Genomic DNA, 19,523 nt, shown 5'->3' with positions numbered 1-19,523 from the left:
ACGTTTGGTTTAATTGAAAACACGTGAGTTACCACACGACATCATAGGTAGTTCGTATCTTAGGTTGTGTGCTTCTCAAACCAAGTACGTTAACCAGGTAGCAGTTGCTTGTGTACGTTTGTGGTTATGCCAAAACCAAAAACCGCCGAGTTGTAACGCTGATCGCGTAAAGTAAAGACTAATAAGTATTTTTACAGTAAATTGGCTCGTTCGGAGGTGGCCCCACCATGAGAAAAACAAAATATGACAATGTATTGACTCAACGCCGTTATGCCAACACGCTGTCAGCAGCAAACGACAGTGGAACAGGTGCGTAAATCCCACGCACCTGATGATGGTCCGACAAAATGACGAAGTTTGAATGTCACGCCATCTTTCCATTTATAAATTTTGGTATAAAAGTTGTCGCATATACCTACAGGTTTCATACGAAGCAGTACTAACCTGTCAAATGCCTTGTGATATGCTCGTCAGGGCCTGCATTCTGAGGTTAAAATTTATAACGCGTATAGGGTTTGTGAATTTTATGCGAGGCACATGATGGTAGCAAAATGTTTTTCAAATTTCAATTTACGCAAGTTTTTTGCTGGAGGTTCGAGTTATTGTGTGCGCAGTCCAGGTTTTCATTCTCGCTTATGATCTAAACACGAGCGAAAGAACTGTAATTTGTATTACTAAACTTATATGTAGAAGAGAAAACAATCATACATGCTAATGCGTGGGTCGATACTTTTCGTTTGTGCTCTGATCGGGTTGTTCGGCCATGGTTGGTGCCGAGAGGAGCAAGGTAAGTTAATTGGGAAAAATTCGACGTCGTATACGTTTTTACTGATGTACAAACTTTTGTTTTAAGGTACCTACGCCGTCGCATCGTCAGACAGCAAGTCGGCTCAAGTTACAGTCAACTTTGTTCAGGCGTTCACGAATCCCCCGCTTGTGTACGGCTGGGCCAGAAGGGAAACTACTGAAAGGTTTGTAACCGCACGGAGGCGTATGAAAAATGTCGGCAATTTTTGTTTGGTGTAGCTATGCGTTTATGTAATTTATTTTACCGAACGTCATCAGTAAGTCAGTTAAATTTTGTCCCAACAAATGTGCATCATTTATGGTTATTTCGGGTTTGTATAAGCGGAGGCAAACACTTTTTGTCCACTTTACACAAATCAACATATTATGGACTGCTTACAGATTTGATGTGGACATCGTCAGCGTTGGAAATGACAATTTTATTGCCAGTATTACGATGACCAATGGACAGAGTTGGGGCTCTGGGATGAACCTTTACTGGACAGCAAGCGAACTAGCGAATGGTAGGTGTAAAAACGCAAGCTGTCTTCGTTACTCTTTCAGGGCTGTTTGTTTTTGCTTTGCTGCAAAATGTTTTTTTCATTGGTCTCCAACGTTATTTCAATAATTTCCGACGTTATTATTGATTCTGTGAGGTGCAGACAGAGGGCAACTGTTTTAACTCTGAAGCAGTTGGGTGTGATTATTGTACGCGACCGGCCAAATGGTCAGGCAAAAACTACCCCTTGTTACAACCAAGCAATCGCCATTATTCCTATGGGCACAAAACTAAGTGCAACCATCCGGAAAAAAACAAGGTGGAAACACTATAGCCAAGCAAAAGCTAAACCGATAGTGCCATTACAACCTAATCAATGTTATTGTTCAGATTATAAGTATCCCAAAGTGTCTAGTATTAGAATCAACATTATATTTTGGATTGGACTATAATCTCCAATAACGGCTGTTTAAACTGATAAAAAATGTCCTTTGCAGACAAACACACGCTCCTCGGTGATACAAGTTACACTGGAACTGTGTTAATGGGCCAGCCGGTAGCAGCCTTTGCGCCAACACTGACAGAAACTTCGGCGAATGTTTATGATGTGTTTGGAAGAGACGTTTACACCTCGCAACTTTACGAAATGCTCAGTCTCAACACGTAAGCACTGGATGATTTGTTGTTTTTGCTTTCAGACGTAATGCTCCCTCTGTAAAAATGGTATTTCTCACAAGAAGGAACTGCAAACACAATTACACTAATTAAATTAATTATTAAACAAAACTTTATTTCATAATGGGGGATTTTTGGTATTGTTTTTACTTTTAAAATTAAACTGATGCAAATTTAAATAAGCATTGGAGTTATCCATGTTTACAAGATAAGCATAAAAATTCATTGCAGCCAGTTTCCCACCTACGAAACTACAGCATCAAGCATGCCCATTGAGGTCAACATTCGATGTGATACATTCTACATCGATGGGAGCGTCGAGCCTTTCTACGGAGTAAAAAAAGTCACCGTTCACGCCAGAAAAATTCTTTCTGGCGGATCAAATCTCGACTTCAGGGTAATAAAGGGTGTTTAGTAAATGTACAAAACACCATGATATATTAAAATTTCTGATGCTGTTCGGCACATATTCAATACACTAAAATAGGATTTGACAATTTGATAAAGCTGCAGCAAGGGCCACAGATGCTTGTCCACATATGCAAAAGCCATGTAGTCAATTGATACGCTCGTGAAATTTTAGGCAGCCCAAAGATGCTCGTCGGAGTTTGGTTGTGACGAGCCCCCTCAGGCAACAACAGATTCCAATGGAAAAAGCAACGACAGAGCGATTGCTGGGACAGACTTGGAGATTTACGTCTACGACGTCGAGGGTGACGTTTTCATGAGTTTTGAGGTAAGTTTTACGTAATACTGCTTGTGATCACTAACATTTGTATCGGTAATTGTAGCTTTGCATCCTTTAAATAGGGGTACACTCAATATAAACTTATGTATAATCGTCATTTAAGAATCAAACATCTATACGTTTCCTTTCATAGCACAGAGTGTAGCGCGCACATCATCGTGTGTGAGGAAGCGGATTATGTTAATTTGTCGCACTTCTCTTTTTCTGCGGTTTTGCGTTAACTCGTCGTGTCAGTCAATGTTTCATAGCGCAATGAAGCAGTACAATACCTTTGTGGTGACCCCGACGATTCAGAAACGTACAGTATATAAATATGGTTTTGTAAAACTTTAAATCTAACCTTACTAATAGATAGCAACGTGTTCTCCCATTCAGCATACATATACACATAATCTACATCCTAACACCATTACAATTTAGGGATCGAACAGTACAACTCCACAAGAAGGTGGAGATGGAATGTCTGGAGCTAATGGTGCTGATGCCTCCAAAGTAGACTGTGATTACGAGTGCAATAAGGACTGCGGCGGTCTGTTCGATGGTGACTGGTTCCTTACCGGTAAATTAACAACATTTACAATATTTTCCGAGTCATTTTAAGTAAAATGAGCCCTGTTAAAAATGTGCTCCACCAATGTAAATTAGTAAGATGCAGAAAAAGTATTGCTTTTATGCATTATATATTGTTACGCTATGCATATATGGGATAACATTTGAAACATTGACCATAAAAATACTGCTTGTAAAAAGTCCCATTGTAGCCTATTGGTAATCTTCTCAGCAGTTGTGCACTATAAAATATTGTGTAAACTCTTAAACCTTACAAGCCAACTCGTAACACTCAAACTAATGTTCTAGGCAACCAGGGCGCAGACGGACAGAACGGTCACGACGGATTTAAAGGGGGTGATTCCATGTTAGCTGGTGGTGACGCTGGTGACGTTTTGCTCTACACGCAGCAGTTGTCTGGATATGTATCGTTGGACAAGCACCCAGGAATCGCCGGTCACCCAGTAGCTCACGGCCACGGTGGCCCAGGAGGGTAACAAAAAAATGCAATGTTTTGTGGACTTGAATGCTAAATTAATATGTCAACTAAACATCACCATGTCGCCCTGAAGAAAATAATGCTCTAGGAAAAAAACTTTCATTCAAAACGCACATTGTCATAAGATATATAATTGGAAAGTCATTCGTCTTGGATAAAACAATCCAATGTTATGATTTTAGAGTTGGAGGCCATGGAAGTTGTGGTTGCTCTTGTAACGTGTTTTTGTGGTGTCACGTGATTGTCATCTGTATTCCGACTTGCAAAGTTAAGGACGGCAACTATTGTGCAACCAGCGGAGCAAATGGTGCGGACGGTACGGATGGTGCCGATGGTTTCGCGTTGTATGGCATTCCAACCATGGTGCGTACTGTTGCGATTGTTGGCAGAGTTTGTTTCGCTGGTTCAATAGTTAAAAGACGTTGGAAATTGAACAAAGTTTGTTAGAGATACAATTTTCATGCTGTTGCATACCATTGCTGAAACCAAAAATGATTATTTTCTAAGTGGGGAAATGTTTTTCCACAATGTGGTGTTACAAAACATATTCCAATGCAGGCCCGCCAGGGTTCCGTTGGGTCAACCGATTTGACTACAGTGAGTTCGGTTAAACAATGGTTTGTTGGCGATACCGAGCTTTTGAGGATGATAGAAAGAGAAGGAGAAATGTTGTTTCAACGTAACGATAACGCAGATGCCAAACCAATATTTGACTTCATTCTGGACGTGGCAGATGAAACCAGTTTGATCTACAAGCAGGTGATAAGAGAAGTTGTTTCTGAATACAAATTTGTCATTTAATGTCAAAGAAGTAATTATGAAAGGTAAACTAACTATTCCCATGACACGAAGGTTCTAAGTTTCTTTCTATTGCAGTAAACGCAAACTTTAACATTCTTTCAAATTTTTTTGAATATACTCCCCCTTATCTCGAACCCTTTTAAATGTTTTTTGAGTAAAACATAGTAGGCTTAAGGAATGTTGTGTCCCTGTGAATTCAGGCCAGCGAGCTTTCGGCATACATCGACCAAGGTTACGACTATTACGGAAATTCAGGAAACTACGCCCCCGACAGAAATTGGGCAGATTTGGACGTTCGAGCACATGACCTCTTGGTGGTCGGGCAGAGTCTGCAGGACGCGTACAACACCGTATTCAGCACTGTAAGTTTTTGTCACAGTTAGTAACAACTCACCTTCGACAGAAAACATACTGCGAGTGTGCTGCAGTACAATGTTTTCTAGGACAAATAGCTATGATTTTACATTTTATTTTTGGTCAAGTGTTAAGCTTACTCTGATTTCTTGAAGTAGTTTATTAAAATCTCTTTGTTTGAAGACTTTCATCATCGATAAAAACGTACGTTAGCCTAACGCTTTTTTATATTTTGTATCAAAATATTGAATTAATGTTGTTGGTAAGATGGAAGACGACCTTCAGTCGATTACAACAATATCGGGAGTCGTGAACACAGCGGTGGAAGCGAACGACGCCATGTTTGCATTCGAGGAGCAGGAATTAAAAGACAAGAAACAACTTTACCTCAAGTCACTGAAACAAATTGAAGCAACGATGGGAGCCGAAATGATCGTGATCAGAGCAATGGCCCATGTGGTTTTCTTTGCTGAAGTAAGGACTTCTGCAGTATTTTGTACCTGTTGTTCGTTTTCCTTTACTTTCAAGATGGGCCAGTTTTAAACCGCGGTGATGTGTAAAGTAACCTATTTTTAGGAAGCTAAAGAATTTATATCGGACTTGATGGGAGGAATCGTTGGGGCTGCCATCAACATAATATCTCTCAATCCTCAAGCTGCCTTTGACAACACCCTATTGGTGGGACTCCTTCAGATGTCATGTCAATTCTTGCATAAACAGTTTGTCTATAAAAAAGTTTCTATGTAATACTATAAATGATGATGTAAATGAAGCTATAGATTAGGCTCTGACTGTAACGTTTGTCCACTCTTAGTTGAGTCGAAGAATGCGACAGGAGGATTGCAAAATGCCGACCATCAACAAGCTGGAGGAATCTTTGTACACAAAGTAAGTCTGATCATCTCACTTCAAATCGGAAAATTTTTTTTTTAAACATAACTATGTGGCAGCCTTGTATTCGCCTTTGACTATGAAGCGATAAAGCCAGAAAACCTCGACTACACAACCATGGACACGTCGGCTGTTCCCGCCATAATGCTGAGCGATCTGGCGAAAAACAAGGGGGAACTTGTCCAGGAGTTGCGCTGCCTTTTCCAGGACCCTGATTCCGTGTTGGTAAGGCAGACGTCGATACAGAAGATGAGGAAACATCGGTTTCAGGAATGTTTTTTCTTTTAATGTGTAGGCCATGACCCTTGAGAGATTGATTGACAACTATTTCCGAGACGGTGCTTTCAGAATTACGCTGATTGATGAACTCATGAACATGGACGCCCAGTTGAAGGTTTAAACAAAATATTTTACTGTTACATGTCATTTATCTTGAAACACGATGTGAACGATTACATTAGAAAAGCAAATAACTTTTCCATAAACAACTTTTTCAATTCAGCAAATTGACTACAATCGCGAAGTCTTGGCTGACGTGCAGGCTTCCACCAACGAAGCGCTGAATGCAGCTGAAAACAGTATTCAAATGCAAACCAGATCTTCTTTAAGTGACTTGCTACTTAAGTAAATGCTTATTTATGCTAAAAGTAAGTGTAACTAAATCTTCCACCAATGCCATGACCGTTTTTTCCCTTTTAGCTTATACCAACAGCAAGAAAATATTGTTATGGAGTATACCTATGAGCTCTCTAAGGCCTACGAATTCGAAAGTTTGTGGGATTTTGATGCCTTGGGCAAGTTCTCTGTTAGTTTCAGCGACAAGGTAAAGTGCTACTATTACTTACACGACAGGTAGATCAATAATAACTGTTTTGCAGAACGTAGTTTTGAATTCAGGAAGCCTTAATGGAATGACTCAGCTAAATATGATTTACCAACAATTGCAAACACAAAGAGACATTTTCCTGGACTATGTGGCCGCTTATGCTGGACCAGCATCTCACATTTTCACCGGATATTGGGAATTTAATAACGTAAGTCTGCAAAACTGTTTTTGGAAAGGTAACTGTGCGTGAAAGTATGCTGAACCCGATATGCGGAAAATGTGGAATGTTGTGCCATTGTGTCTACAGTAGTCATGAAATATGAAATACAACAAAGGCGTAAATATTACAGAGCTTTTTTCTGTTTGATCTGCCTAAAACTGCATGGAATATTGAAACACAGTCGGTCGGTGGAGGAGAAAAGTGTTTGCATTTTACACTAGTTATAACTATTTACCAGTTTACCTAGTTAACCATTAAACTGGCTAATTCGTTAACCATTTAGCGTAATTTAACAACGAAGATCAAATCAAACGAGTTGTTTTTTTGCAGGACACATATCCAGCAGTGATTAGTGAGCTTCAAACCAACGGACAAACGACCATCACACTGGACATTGACCCCAACGACCCTGCAACCACTCGTTGTGAAAACTGCTACAATGGTCGTTTGATCGGCTTGTACTTTGAAGTTATCGGCGACGAACAAACAGCAGACGTTCCTCCTGTGTATGCTAAACAAGCTTCGTTATCTCCTTGGCCAACAGTGATCTTGCAAAACGTATTTTTTTATTTAGAACTTATGTGATGGTGTCGCATCAGGGAGATTCCCGTTTTATGATGCCCCTTTCAAGTGGAAACGACAGCGTCGCCACCTTCCAGCAAACACCTGAGAGCGACGAGTCTGGGAAACTGATGTCCTTTGATTCCTCCCAACTGGTGTCGTCCATCTACGACCAAGAGCTTCAAGACAAATTTTCGGACGCCGTAAGTGTTTTATGAAACTAAAAGTCAGATACGCATTCGCCCGATTGTAATTGGTTTCTTTGAAAGTTGAATAACGTACTGGCATCTTCAATACATAATTTACAAAATTCGATACAAAAAGAATTTTATCTTTACTGCTTGTTCCAACCATAGGTTTATCACACCGTTTTAGAGGTACAATTCTTCATATATGCATAACAAAGTGTGTCACCTCTTTATTTGTTTGAATGTAAAACTTTATAACCGTTCAAACCCACAGCAATACCAATACTGCAACGGGGACGGCACTGACTTCTCTGGAACCAAGCCCTGTAAGAGTCCTTACTCGACATACGTGATCACTCTCCCCAAATCTGACAATTACGTGTGTCCGTCAAATCCGAACGAATCATTGTCGGGAGTCAATTGCCAAGATTTTGACTTTGCCAAGTTAGTAAAAATTTAACAGTTTTTCTCAAACGCTTGCGTTGCAATTGCAACCGACATCACCCTTCTCGTTAAAATTTTTGTGTTTAGATTGAAAGAAATCAGAGTTTACGCTAAGATCAGCTCATGGAGCAACTACCCTCCAGACCCAAGCGCCGCAAGCAGGTGCTTTAGCGTTTTTATTTCTACAATTCTTATTTGTGGAAAACCTATTGTATTTGTATGCTGTAGATTGTGGTAACGTCTTACCCAATTTTCTGAATGTGTTATTTTTCAGACTTGTTTCCGAATTCAAACAGAGTCACTAAAGCGACCAAGACGTTTCAAGATATAATTATCCCCACCTAATTGTGCCCATTTTCGGCGAAAAAAATACATTAAAATGAAACTATCTCGTCCTGACACAGCAACAGCTTTTGCAAATTATTGATACTAAATTAAGTTATATCTGTTGCCAGTAGAGCAAGAAAAGTGTATGCTAAAAATCTGCAGCAAAATAACAGATTAGATAGTAAAAATTGAATAGTGTTTAGCAGGGTTGTTAAAGCGATCATCAAAAAAGCTGTTACAGGGGTGAATTGGGTTGCTGTACTTTCATCGAAATCAGATCAACAAAGAAGACCGAGTAACTAATTAATTGTCTGCCTTTCTAGTTCCGTTTCGGTCAGCAGCTCAATGATTCGTGCGTTTCTTTCAGCATAGTAGTAATACAGATGAACGATTACTTGTGATAATGTTATATTATGATGAACAAAACCCATGCTCTTTTACCGTCGAGGTATTTTTGACAGTAATATACACATAAAATAAAATCAATTGCTTAAGCATATTTATCATTTGCTATATTATATTTGTCATATATATTTAACATTTGAGGCATGATAGGAAGAATTAGTTTGAATCACCTGCAGCTCAATATACGTGTCACTTATTTCTTTAAGCATTCAAGTAATACAGATGCACATTTTTATGTGATGATGTTACATTACAATAAAGAAAACCCATGTTATTAAACCGTTGAAGTATTCTTGACGGTAAGGACTTGCTTTAGCATATTTATCATTTGCTTCGGTGCTGCAACAAAAGCCTGCAAAATAGCAAAAATTAATACAAAAGTTCTCGAACAGGGATTTATGGAAATTAACAATTATTTTCTTACTTTGCCGTTCTAGTATCGTGTGGGTAATTACTCCATGAAGTGACTTTGACGTAGATCCGGATTTCATTTAATCTAAAATAAACTATAGATTGGCCAATCATTAGGGCTAAAAGGTATTTTGTTTACCTAGAGAAGTCAAATTCCCGGCAATTCAATCCAGAAATAGAGTCGGTCAGATCAGTTGGACAAACGTAGTCCTCCGACTTGGGGATCGTAATTACGTAGGTGGCATATGGACTTCTGCATGCCTTTACTCCGGCAAAATCAGATCCGTCCTCCTGGCAATACTGGTACTCCTACGTACACACAACACATTCAATGGAAAGGTATTCTATGTAAAATAAACAAGCACGAATAATTCGAAGTAAGCATGGCAAACAATTACGCATATATCGTTACTTTTTAGTGATGGATATAGTACATAAATATATTAGACTAATTTTTACAGCGTCAGCAAACTTTTCGTCCAGTGCTGAGTCATCGTCGTCAATGTCACTCAACTCCAGTAATTGGGCGGAGTCAAACGACATCAACTTTCCCGAGTCATCACTTTCTGGTGTCTGCTGGAATGTAACCGACTTGATGTTGTCATCACCCAAGGGAACCAAAAACCGGGAGTCCCCCTGGTGTGACACCATGACGAAAGTTCTGCACAAATTAATTGCGACACAACTCGCCACAGATTCTTATCAATGCTAAAAAAAATCTGTATACTTTGATGGTACGTTTCTTGCTTGACGGTCACCCACGATTTCTATGTAGAGACCGATCATGCGCCCGTTGAAGCAGTTCCCGCACCGTGTGGTCAATGGATCGTTTGGGTCGATATCCAACGTAATGGTCGTTTGTCCAGTTGATCGAAGTTTGTTAATGACGGCGGGGTGAGTGGTCTAATCAGTTATAAAATATTGCACGGACTATAATAGGGTATTGGTGATGGATAGTTCTTAAGGCAAGTCTCGGAGGTTAAGATTTACCTCCAAAAATTCCCAGTAAGCGTGAAAAATGTGAGAAGAAGGCCCGGCGTAGACAGCCGCGTAGTTCATGAAGTTGTCCCTGTCTCTCTGAAGCTGAAGGAAGATTTGATTCAACTGGAATATTCCATTCAGGCTCCCAGAATTCAAAATCACATTCTGTGAGAAATTATTAGTTGTGGAGTTCGTTTCTCTTAACTTCGGTTTGCTCGCATTTATTTACCTTCGAACTAAATGAACGTGAGAATTTTCTTAATGCATCAAAATTCCATAAGCTTTCGAACTGGTAAGATTTGGAGAGTTCGTATATGGAGTTCATAATAGTATTTTCCTGTTGCTGGTACAAGCTGGTTTTGAAGGGTTCGAGTTAAACAGTGCAGTTAAGTTCAGTAAGTTCGGCAGTATATAATTTGCACCCACTTGAGCAGCAAATCTGTAAAATAGTGTCTGGAATCTATATTGATGTTGTTACTAGCAGCCAGCAATGTTCGATTTGCTAAATTTTGCGTTTCCATTAAAATATATTGATCGTGTTGTAGTTCCTAAAAAGCGTTTAGTTTATTAACCCTTGCTAAGTAATCATACTTGAGTATTAACCCACTTTAATTTGAGCTCCAATGTTCATCAGTTTTCCTATGAGATCAATTCGGAAAGCTCCGTCTCGAAAATAATCATTCAGAACACGATCCAGTGTTAAAGCCTAAATATAGTGATAAATAACCAGCAAGAATTTATTGGTGAGAGACCGAGAAGGCGATTGTTACGTTTTCCGAGCTTGTTTCCTCAAACACGCAATGAAGTTCCTGAATGATCTTTCCTCTGTTCTTTGCCAAATTGCTTTTCATTATGACCGGAACAGCCGATGCATTCAAAGTGTTGTAATCAAAATTATCGGCGATTGCTCGCGCGTCAAACGCAAACTGGAGGCTTGACAGCAACATGAAACATTTTATTGGATTTATTGCTAATAAGACTAATTAAGAATGGAAACATACTTTGTTTTCAATAAGTCTTGTAATTGCTCAATTACGGGAAGTTCGCAATTTCTTTGCTTCATCATGGAGATGAACTAGTGATAAAGTTAACTTTGGAAAGTGCTCAAAAATGAAACTGACGCATTTCTTACCGCGACTGATTTATCGTAGACAGCAATTGGACTTTTTGCCCCAACACTAATGCCAATTCCCACAATCGACGTAAGAAAATCCCACAAATCGATTTTTTGGTTGTTTCGCTGTAAAATTAACCGAATTGTTGTGCATTGTTACATATTTTTCAATGAATAAACTTACAGCCTCTACAAGAACAACATTGGTTAGGTTCTGGATCTGAGACATTTGTTGTTTCATCGTCAACTCGATGTGTTTTAGAGCTTCCAAGTAGAGCGTGGTTTTACTCCTCAACTCGTTTTTCCTCAAGGCAAGCTTTTGTGTACTTGTCAAAACAACCGTATTGACAATACTAAAAACCGATCTCGCGGAATCCAGGCTTCCTGTAAGCTGAAATTACGTAAGGTTACGTTTTAAGTGGGCTCAAGAAAAAATACTTTTTGCAACTGTTGTTTTGTTCTGGCACACAGTTATGCTTATTTTTCCATTTAAAATCTTAATAATTGAATGTTGCTACGGCAGTATGTCTAAATTTGCAATGTTTTTACCGGTTGCTGCCCAATAATATTAACCTAAAAGCTAGTTTATGTCTTACCGATCTGAAAATGGTGTTATGCGTGGTTTCCAAGCTTTGTCCTACTTGTAGTAGGTTTTGCGTGCGTTGTTGCAAGTACGTCCAATCCTTGTCAGGAGCGTATCTTTCCGAATTTCCATAAAAGTCGAATCCTTGCTCTATATATCTTAAAATTTCCTTGGCCTGTAGGGTTTTAAACAAATGAAGTGAGAAAAGGTTCTTTAACTGTTTCTTTTTTTGCAAACGGGACGTCAAAAATAAATTGGCGCCAGAAAATCGATGCACGGTTTTGATTACAGGAATGTTAATTTTTTTTAATATTGTTTCTGAGTTAACTTTATGAATAGGTTATAATCAACCATTGGATGCAACAATAGGGGTAAAATGTAAACAACAATATTGATTTTAGGCTATTTCACGCCACTGAACAAATGATCAGTAGAACGCCTATACCTGAATGTAAACCGAACTTGATGGGATTGTTAAGGTTTTTTAATATTGTTTTTGAGTTAACTTTATGAATCGGTTATAATCAACCTTTGGATGCAACAATAGGGGTAAAATGTAAACAGCAATATTGATTTTAGGCTATTTCACGCCACCGAACAAATGATCAGTAGAACGCCTATACCTGAATGTAAACCGAACTTGATGGGTTTGCCACATCCACAATAAATTCAAATATTGGCTTGGCATCATTGTTGTTATTTCGCTTAAAAAGCATTTCTCCTTCTCGCTCAATCATCCACAAGAGTTCGCTGTCACCACTAAACCATTCCCTCACGGAGTTGACTATTCTCAGATTACTGACACCTGTTGAACCTTGCTGACCCTGTATCGCAAATTTTGAAGCTGTATTCAATGAAAAATAAATTGTCCTGTGTTGCAAGTTTTCTAATTCAAACTGAAACAAAATGTGTCAGTAACTTACCACTTCGGGAATACCATGCACAAAAAAACCATCATATCCGTCGGGGCCGCGTGAACCAATAGGGCCCTTTGCGGATTGACACGCTGGTATGCTTAGGAACGGCAACAAAACATGACTAGGCTTAAAACATAGGCATCCACAACCTCCATTTCCACCCGGCCTGCAATTACATGTGATGTAGTGACCTGAAAACATCTTTAACTGGTAAAATGAGACGAATAAATAAAACGATTTTTCTGAATGGTCTTTGAAGGCTCGCACTCTTCTAAAATGCCATTGGATTTTTATAAATTTTGGAGCGCAAATGAATTTCTGTATCCAACCTCACGTGAAGCCTGTGGGTGTGAAAATATTGGGAAGGATGATGGACTTAACCACAGACCATTTGGTAATACTCTAGCTCAACGGGATACTCCTGTGGGTAAATTTGACTTATACTATGGTGTAAATTTTGTAAACAAAAAAATTCAGAAATATTTTCTGTTCGCCGTGTTGTTTTTAAAAGTCATGCTTCGCCAAAACTATTAGTTATTTCCCTGCTTCACTACAGTGTTTTTAATTATGATACAACTTCGTTCAACTTCGTTCAACTTCGTTCGGGAGCCTATGCTCTAGTTGTGCGACTTATCGTGTATCGAGTTTCAAACAAATGTAGGATTAATACGATGATAACTATTACCCTCCTGGTCCTCCGTGGCCGTGAGCGGCTGGACGTCCAGCAAATCCAGGGACTTGGGTCAACTTTACAACACCCGTTAAGCGTTGAGCTTGAAAAGTTGCATCACCCGCATGGCCTCCAGGATGCAGTGAAACTCCTCCTCTTTTTCCATGGGATCCTCTTTGGCCACCACCCCCAGTTTCACCTAAAAAAACAGCTAAGTGTGTTTATCGCATATACATACCAACAGGACGCATCACCTTTGACATCATATGTACGGACTGAATAGGGATGACTATATCTCGATCTCAGGCAGGCTAAATCGCAATCCGCTATGTTTGCCTTGTTTGATCCGCTGTCACCGATACCACCGTTTCCGCCGTCTTGAGGATTTGTACTATTAGAACCCTAAACGTTTTTTAACGAATACGTTATTTCGTTTTGTGGTTACCAGGAGCAATTTTGTGACAAATTCAATTACAATAAAATGTCTTCAGTCAACAAACGCGAATTTGGTTCCTTTACTTTACGTAGTTGTGATTTACAAAAGTGCATTTACCCACGACTCAGAATATTGAAGCATGAATACCAAAATAAACAAACAAAACCAATCGCCAATACTTTCAAACTGATGCGAATGTCTCCTTGTATTTCGTAAGCAATTATCTCCAAATCTGTTCCCGTTATTGCTCTCTCACTGTTCCTCCCTCTTACATTTACGTTCGCTGCCGAAGGGTTACAACATCTCTGGGATGCCTAAGAACCAAATATAAAGCATGACAAAAAGTAAAATCACATCAAAACGGAGGAAAAACTAAAAAAATCTTGCTGACAAACCGTAAAGACAAGAGGAGCTCCATTAGAAACAACTTTCCGTGCACGAACGCTCATCTGCTTGATGCCGTAAAACGGCTCTACGCTGCCGTCAATGTAGAAGGTGTCGCAACGAACACGTATCTCAAATACCATACTTTGAGCTCGGGTTCGGGTTACTGGAAAATTCCTAGAAACAAACCCAAGAATGTATATCGAGTTTTAGAAAATCCTTGACCTATCCGATTGTATACGTAGAGTTTGCAGACGCTTGTTGGACTGACTCATAAACTATGTGAACCAAAAGCGACAGAGGTCCGTAACGACTACTAACTCCCATTGATACTCTACCGTCGGTACACTGTCATTTGCCATTGTCACTATCGCTTGAATTAACTTTCACGTTTTAATGCCCATCAGCGTTTAAAGCCACCAATTGTTCATTAATGCCGCCTACGTGTTTTCTCGAAGCCGTCTGTATAGTTGAGAGGTATAAACATCTCTTCCAAACACATCATACACGTTGTTGGATATTTCAGTGAGAGTTGGTGCAAATACTACGATCGGATGGCCGAAGGATACCGGTTCGACATTCGCCGCCTGTCCGAGAAGAGTTTGCTGGTCTAAAAGTAACAAAAAAACTGTGCATCCCAATGTCTACAAATAAAATTTACGCTTAGTAACTTATGTATTATAAAGTAAAATATTTTTTCTTGCTGGTCATTATAGCCCACTTTTAAACCTTTCTATCACCGTACCTTGTACATGTTCCTTTGCTGTCCAATAAAACATGACACGAGTGCTTCTCCTACGGGAGCCGATGGTGGTGAATGACGCCAAGAATTGCCTGTTTGTTATTTGATGAATTTTCACCCTAAACCTAAATGTAATGTTGAAACAAAAATCCATGACAAATTTTGTGTCTTCATAACATTTTTTTCAAAAGTTTTGAAACAACAAGTGCCATTTAAAGGATAGATTTCTTAATTCTCAACTGAAACTTTTACATTTAAATACCTTTCAGATATTGCTCCTCTGACCCAAGCGTAAACCATCGGGGGATTGGGAAACAGTCGACGAAACCGAAATCTGACGTTTGAATTCTCCAAGCTCGTAAAAAGTACACGGCTTGCTATGCATATAATTATATTTGGCAATTTTTAATTCTGTATCTTTATATTAGACTGTCGATTCGTGCATTTCTTTTCAGCTAACAGTTATTTTTTTTCGGTTTGTCAATACTAGTAGATTATCATTCAGAGATATTACAGCGTAACAAAAAATATACGACGGGGCTTTTCAGTATATACAGCAAACTATACAGTAAACGGAAATTTAAAATGACAAGTATGTCTCACTTACCCTTTTCTGATCTGCAATATCCCACTTGACAGCAACAAGCAAAAGATAGGAGAAAAAACGTTAAACACTTTTTCCAAAATTTTATTTCGCTTACAGACATCACAAATCGTGGTGTTGCAGAGGTTTTTAATTCTAGAAACACTTACAGCCTTTAATATAAACAAGATAGCCCATACAATAGTGAAGAACTTCATACATACGTTTCGATTGTTTTCTACAACTATTTTCAATGTAAAATGAAGGGGAACCGGCAAATGGTACAATCGAAACGTCTGTATGAAGTGTTCCCTACTATTGTATGGGATATCTTGTTTATATTAAAGATGTATAAAACCGTGAGTTATGTTCCTAACTTCCTAACTTTTTCGACTGATTGAACAAAAATTCACCCGTAGAATAACCCTCAACCATTGTTTGAATCGACGAGATCGCCATATTATTTATTCGCAATTGTTACACACATTCCTGCACTACATTACTGTATGTGACATACATATTTTGTGAATGTGTAAATAAGGGTGAGTTGCTTTGCGCGAAATCTGTTCGCTTGTGCAATGCTCTGCTTTTTTTGTGTAACATCAAGGAAGTAGTTTCACCAATTTACAGCCGAGACAAATTTTATGACGCAGTAGATGACATTTACTCTGAAGCTTTCACTTTCATTTCCTAAGGAACTGCAAGTTACTACTTATTCTTATATTTCAATTTCTTCAGTTTGTCGTGTCTGTCTCTGATCTATGACTATATGCTTGCTTGTGCACTGCTTTTATAAGAGACTGACTGTTAAACAACTTTATTGGCACGAGCTTTCGCGAGATTGATCTCGCTTCATCAGGTGCAGCAAATGACGTGTCAAATAAAATGCGGTAACAGCGCTAAAAACAAGGAAGAAAAAAGAAAAAACGCACGAAGAGGTGATAATTGTTGGTCACTGAGTGCCCGTGGCATCTTGGTGCGTATAATGGCTCATAAAGCCCCAGTCTCTATTGAGACCGTGGTTGATAGAGTCAAATTTTTGGATGAGGCGTTGTTCTGCCGTCTCTCTCGCTAGTCTCGTTCTTCTTATAACCTTCTGTAGCACCATGACCCTCAAGTCTTCAACACTGTGGTCAGGCTCGTTGAAATGAGCACCTACCGGTTTCTCGTAGTTGTTGTGCCGAATATCATTTTTGTGACCGTTCATTCTCTGTCTCAGTGTTTGTCCGGTTTGTCCGATATACAAAGCTCGTGGACAGCGCGCACACGTCAAAGCGTAAATGACGTTCGTTGACCTGCAGGAAAATGTTCCCTGTGGTGAGAAATGTTGCCCATGCTTTGTCATGAGCTGATTAGATCGGTTAATGTGGTGGCACAATGCGCATCTCGCACCTCCACATGGGTATGTCCCAAAGTTTTTCTTGGTAGTAGTCTCCGTGTGGGTTAGCATTGTTTTCAGGTTTGGTGGTTGGCGATAAGCGACAACCGGTAGCTGCGGGAACACTGCACAAAGTCGGCTGTCACCATGCAAGATGGGCTGTAGGTCTTTTGCGATTTTTTTCAGTCGTCCCATCGGTTTGTTGTATGTGACGACGATGGGGATTCGTGTGTTTTTGCTACCACGCTGGTTCTCTTGAATAAGCCGGTCTCGTCGGACGGTCGTCGCTCTTGCCATCTCCTTGTCTACCATGCTGGATCGGTAGTCATTCCCTATAAACCTGGTACGCAGTTCGCGCAACTGTGCGTTGCAGTCATCGCGACGGGAACATATTCGTCTGTACCGGAGTGTTTGTGAGTGTACAATGGATCGATACACATGTTTCGGGTGGGCACTGGAAGGATGTAGGTATTTGCCGCTGTCCGTCGGCTTCCGGTATATGGAGGTGAAGAGTTCACCGTCGTTTAGCGAAACCGTTACATCCAAGAAATGCACCGAAGTGAGCGAGTGTTCCATGGTGAACTGTATGTTAGGGTCCTCTTTATTGAAGTCCTCCACGAAGGCTCGAAGAGAATTCTCTCCCCCAGTCCAGATAAAAAAGATATCGTCGATAAATCGACGGTACAATACAAGGGACGGTTTCCAGGTGTTCGTGAATCGTTCCTCTAGATCTGCCATGAAAATGTTCGCGTACTGTGGTGCTAGGCGTGTGCCCATCGCCGTCCCCTTGACCTGAATGTAGTGTTCATCGTTGAAGAGAAAGTTATTGTGTGTCAGAATGAACTTGGTCAATTGAATAGCAATTTCTGTGAAGTCATCTTCTTCGGGAAGTATTTTGTGCAAGGCTTGCAGTCCACGTTCGTGGTCTATGTCGCTGTACAGGGATACAACATCCAACGTAACCAGTATAGCCTCGGGTGGAAGGTGTTTGATGGAGGATAGCTGTCTGATGAAATCCGTGGTGTCCCGAACATAGCTATTGGCGGCTTGAGCGTGTGGCTTTAGTAATTTTTCCACGTACCCCGATACCATTTCCGTGAGCGTGCCAATGCCGCTTACAATTGGACGTCCCGGAATATTCGGTTTGTGTACCTTGGGTAACATGTAAAAAAAGCCTGGTGAAGGGTCCTCGGGAATCAACAAGCCCAGCTCTTTCCGGACCCGCTCTGGAAACGATTTAACCAGTTTCACAAGTTCTTTCCTGTATTTATCTGTGGGGTCAGTATCAAGTTTATTGTAGTACGTTGTGTTGTTTAGTTGCCGATGGGCCTCTTGTATGTAGTCTTTTGTTTCCATGACAACCACGGCACCTCCCTTGTCCGCGGGTTTAATTGTAAGGTCTTTGCAATTCCGTAGTTGCCGGACAGCTTTTGATTCTTTTACGGATAAGTTGTGGTGAAGTCTGCTTTCTTTGTTAAGAATTTCCGCTTCTGCGCGATTCCGGAAACAGCTTATGTAGAGGTCGAGGTTTGGATTGCGTCCTTCCGGAGGTGTCCATTCGCTGTGGTGTGATTTGGAGTGGGCATCATTCGTGTAGCCACCTTGTGTGTTTGTAGAGTTCGCATGAAAATATTCAGCCAGGCGCATGCGACGAAAAAACGCCTCTAAATCTGCGCATGCTTTAATTTTGTCTAGCGTTGACGCTGGGCAAAAGCTAAGACCCTTCTGGAGAAGTGATGTTTCGCCACTGCTAAGTTCATGGGTAGATAAATTTATTGTACCAGTATCACCTCCTTTAGTGTTGCGTGTACTTGAAAGTCTTTCTTTTCGCAAATCGTCTAGTTTCCGTTTCTTCTTGTTGATAGCTTTATGCAGAGCGTAGTTATATCGACTTGTAGCCAAGTTAATCCTATCCGTGTCGTTATCCCTTGTACCACGAATGCTTGTTATTAGGTTATGTTGCTTGCTGTACATAATTCTTAGCAGGTGGTTTCGCAGTTTAACAGAGACTTTTCTGCACAGCTGTTGCGACCGCTCAGTGTTGAAGGTGTGTTTTAACGGATTGGTTACTCTGATGCCTCTAGGTATCATGTTCTCTTCCTTGCACTTCGAGAGAAAATATAAATTCGATCTCACTTGCGCAAGTTCCTGCATTAGATGGCTCAGACGCCGTTGCTTTCGACAATATTCAGTGCCTAACATAATTCAATTTCTTCAGTTTGTCGTGTCTGTCTCTGATCTATGACTATATGCTTGTCTTATATTTCAGTAATTATTCGTCTTTGCAAACGTACACCCATGCCTAATTGGTTTGTGTGGGGATTACATTTATCGCAGCTCACTCAAAACTCACTCTGGCAAGGGAAAAAGGCATTAACGCAACTACCCTATACAGTTATTCATTCCCTAACATTCAAGATTTTTCAGCATGTCAGGTGTGTGAGGTTACCTCCAGGTTTCAATTACTTCCGCAGATGTCTATTATCGTTTTGTTTTTTTATGGTATGCCATTTGTGTAAATAAAATGCCACAGAAGCACTGCAACGATTTA

The 19,523-nt window shown here is 40.0% G+C and overlaps 2 protein-coding genes across 2 annotated transcripts; one reads left to right on the top strand and one right to left on the bottom strand.

Annotated features, from left to right (window-relative positions):
* Window positions 1–708: 708 nt before the first annotated feature.
* Window positions 709–8,279, top strand: LOC145895457 (uncharacterized). Its single transcript, XM_082984266.1, has 24 exons — window positions 709–787; window positions 854–971; window positions 1,189–1,310; window positions 1,783–1,948; window positions 2,192–2,357; window positions 2,544–2,696; window positions 3,129–3,267; window positions 3,567–3,750; window positions 3,939–4,119; window positions 4,315–4,515; window positions 4,758–4,919; window positions 5,179–5,385; window positions 5,488–5,589; window positions 5,726–5,799; window positions 5,862–6,027; window positions 6,098–6,196; window positions 6,305–6,426; window positions 6,502–6,625; window positions 6,681–6,836; window positions 7,179–7,354; window positions 7,423–7,612; window positions 7,872–8,041; window positions 8,129–8,203; window positions 8,270–8,279. Exons 1-24 carry the CDS (start codon window positions 709–711, stop codon window positions 8,277–8,279), a joined length of 3,342 nt encoding a protein of 1,113 aa, XP_082840392.1.
* Window positions 8,280–10,876: 2,597 nt separating this feature from the next.
* LOC145895456 (uncharacterized) lies at window positions 10,877–15,745 on the bottom strand. Its single transcript, XM_082984265.1, has 15 exons — window positions 15,619–15,745; window positions 15,274–15,388; window positions 15,015–15,136; window positions 14,714–14,879; window positions 14,281–14,446; window positions 14,065–14,199; window positions 13,704–13,851; window positions 13,465–13,648; window positions 12,786–12,945; window positions 12,486–12,686; window positions 11,876–12,037; window positions 11,464–11,670; window positions 11,298–11,405; window positions 11,167–11,240; window positions 10,877–11,098 (listed from the first exon to the last, which is right to left on the bottom strand). The coding sequence occupies exons 1-15, from the start codon at window positions 15,716–15,718 to the stop codon at window positions 10,903–10,905; spliced, it is 2,244 nt and encodes a 747-aa protein (XP_082840391.1). The 5' UTR covers window positions 15,719–15,745; the 3' UTR covers window positions 10,877–10,902.
* Window positions 15,746–19,523: the final 3,778 nt, after the last annotated feature.

The sequence above is a fragment of the Ascidia mentula genome, chromosome 3 (assembly GCF_947561715.1).
Source record: "Ascidia mentula chromosome 3, kaAscMent1.1, whole genome shotgun sequence".
NCBI classification, from domain to species: domain Eukaryota; kingdom Metazoa; phylum Chordata; class Ascidiacea; order Phlebobranchia; family Ascidiidae; genus Ascidia; species Ascidia mentula.
The sequence above is the reverse complement of the archived record's forward strand: the minus strand, read 5'-3'. Positions and strand labels throughout refer to the sequence as shown.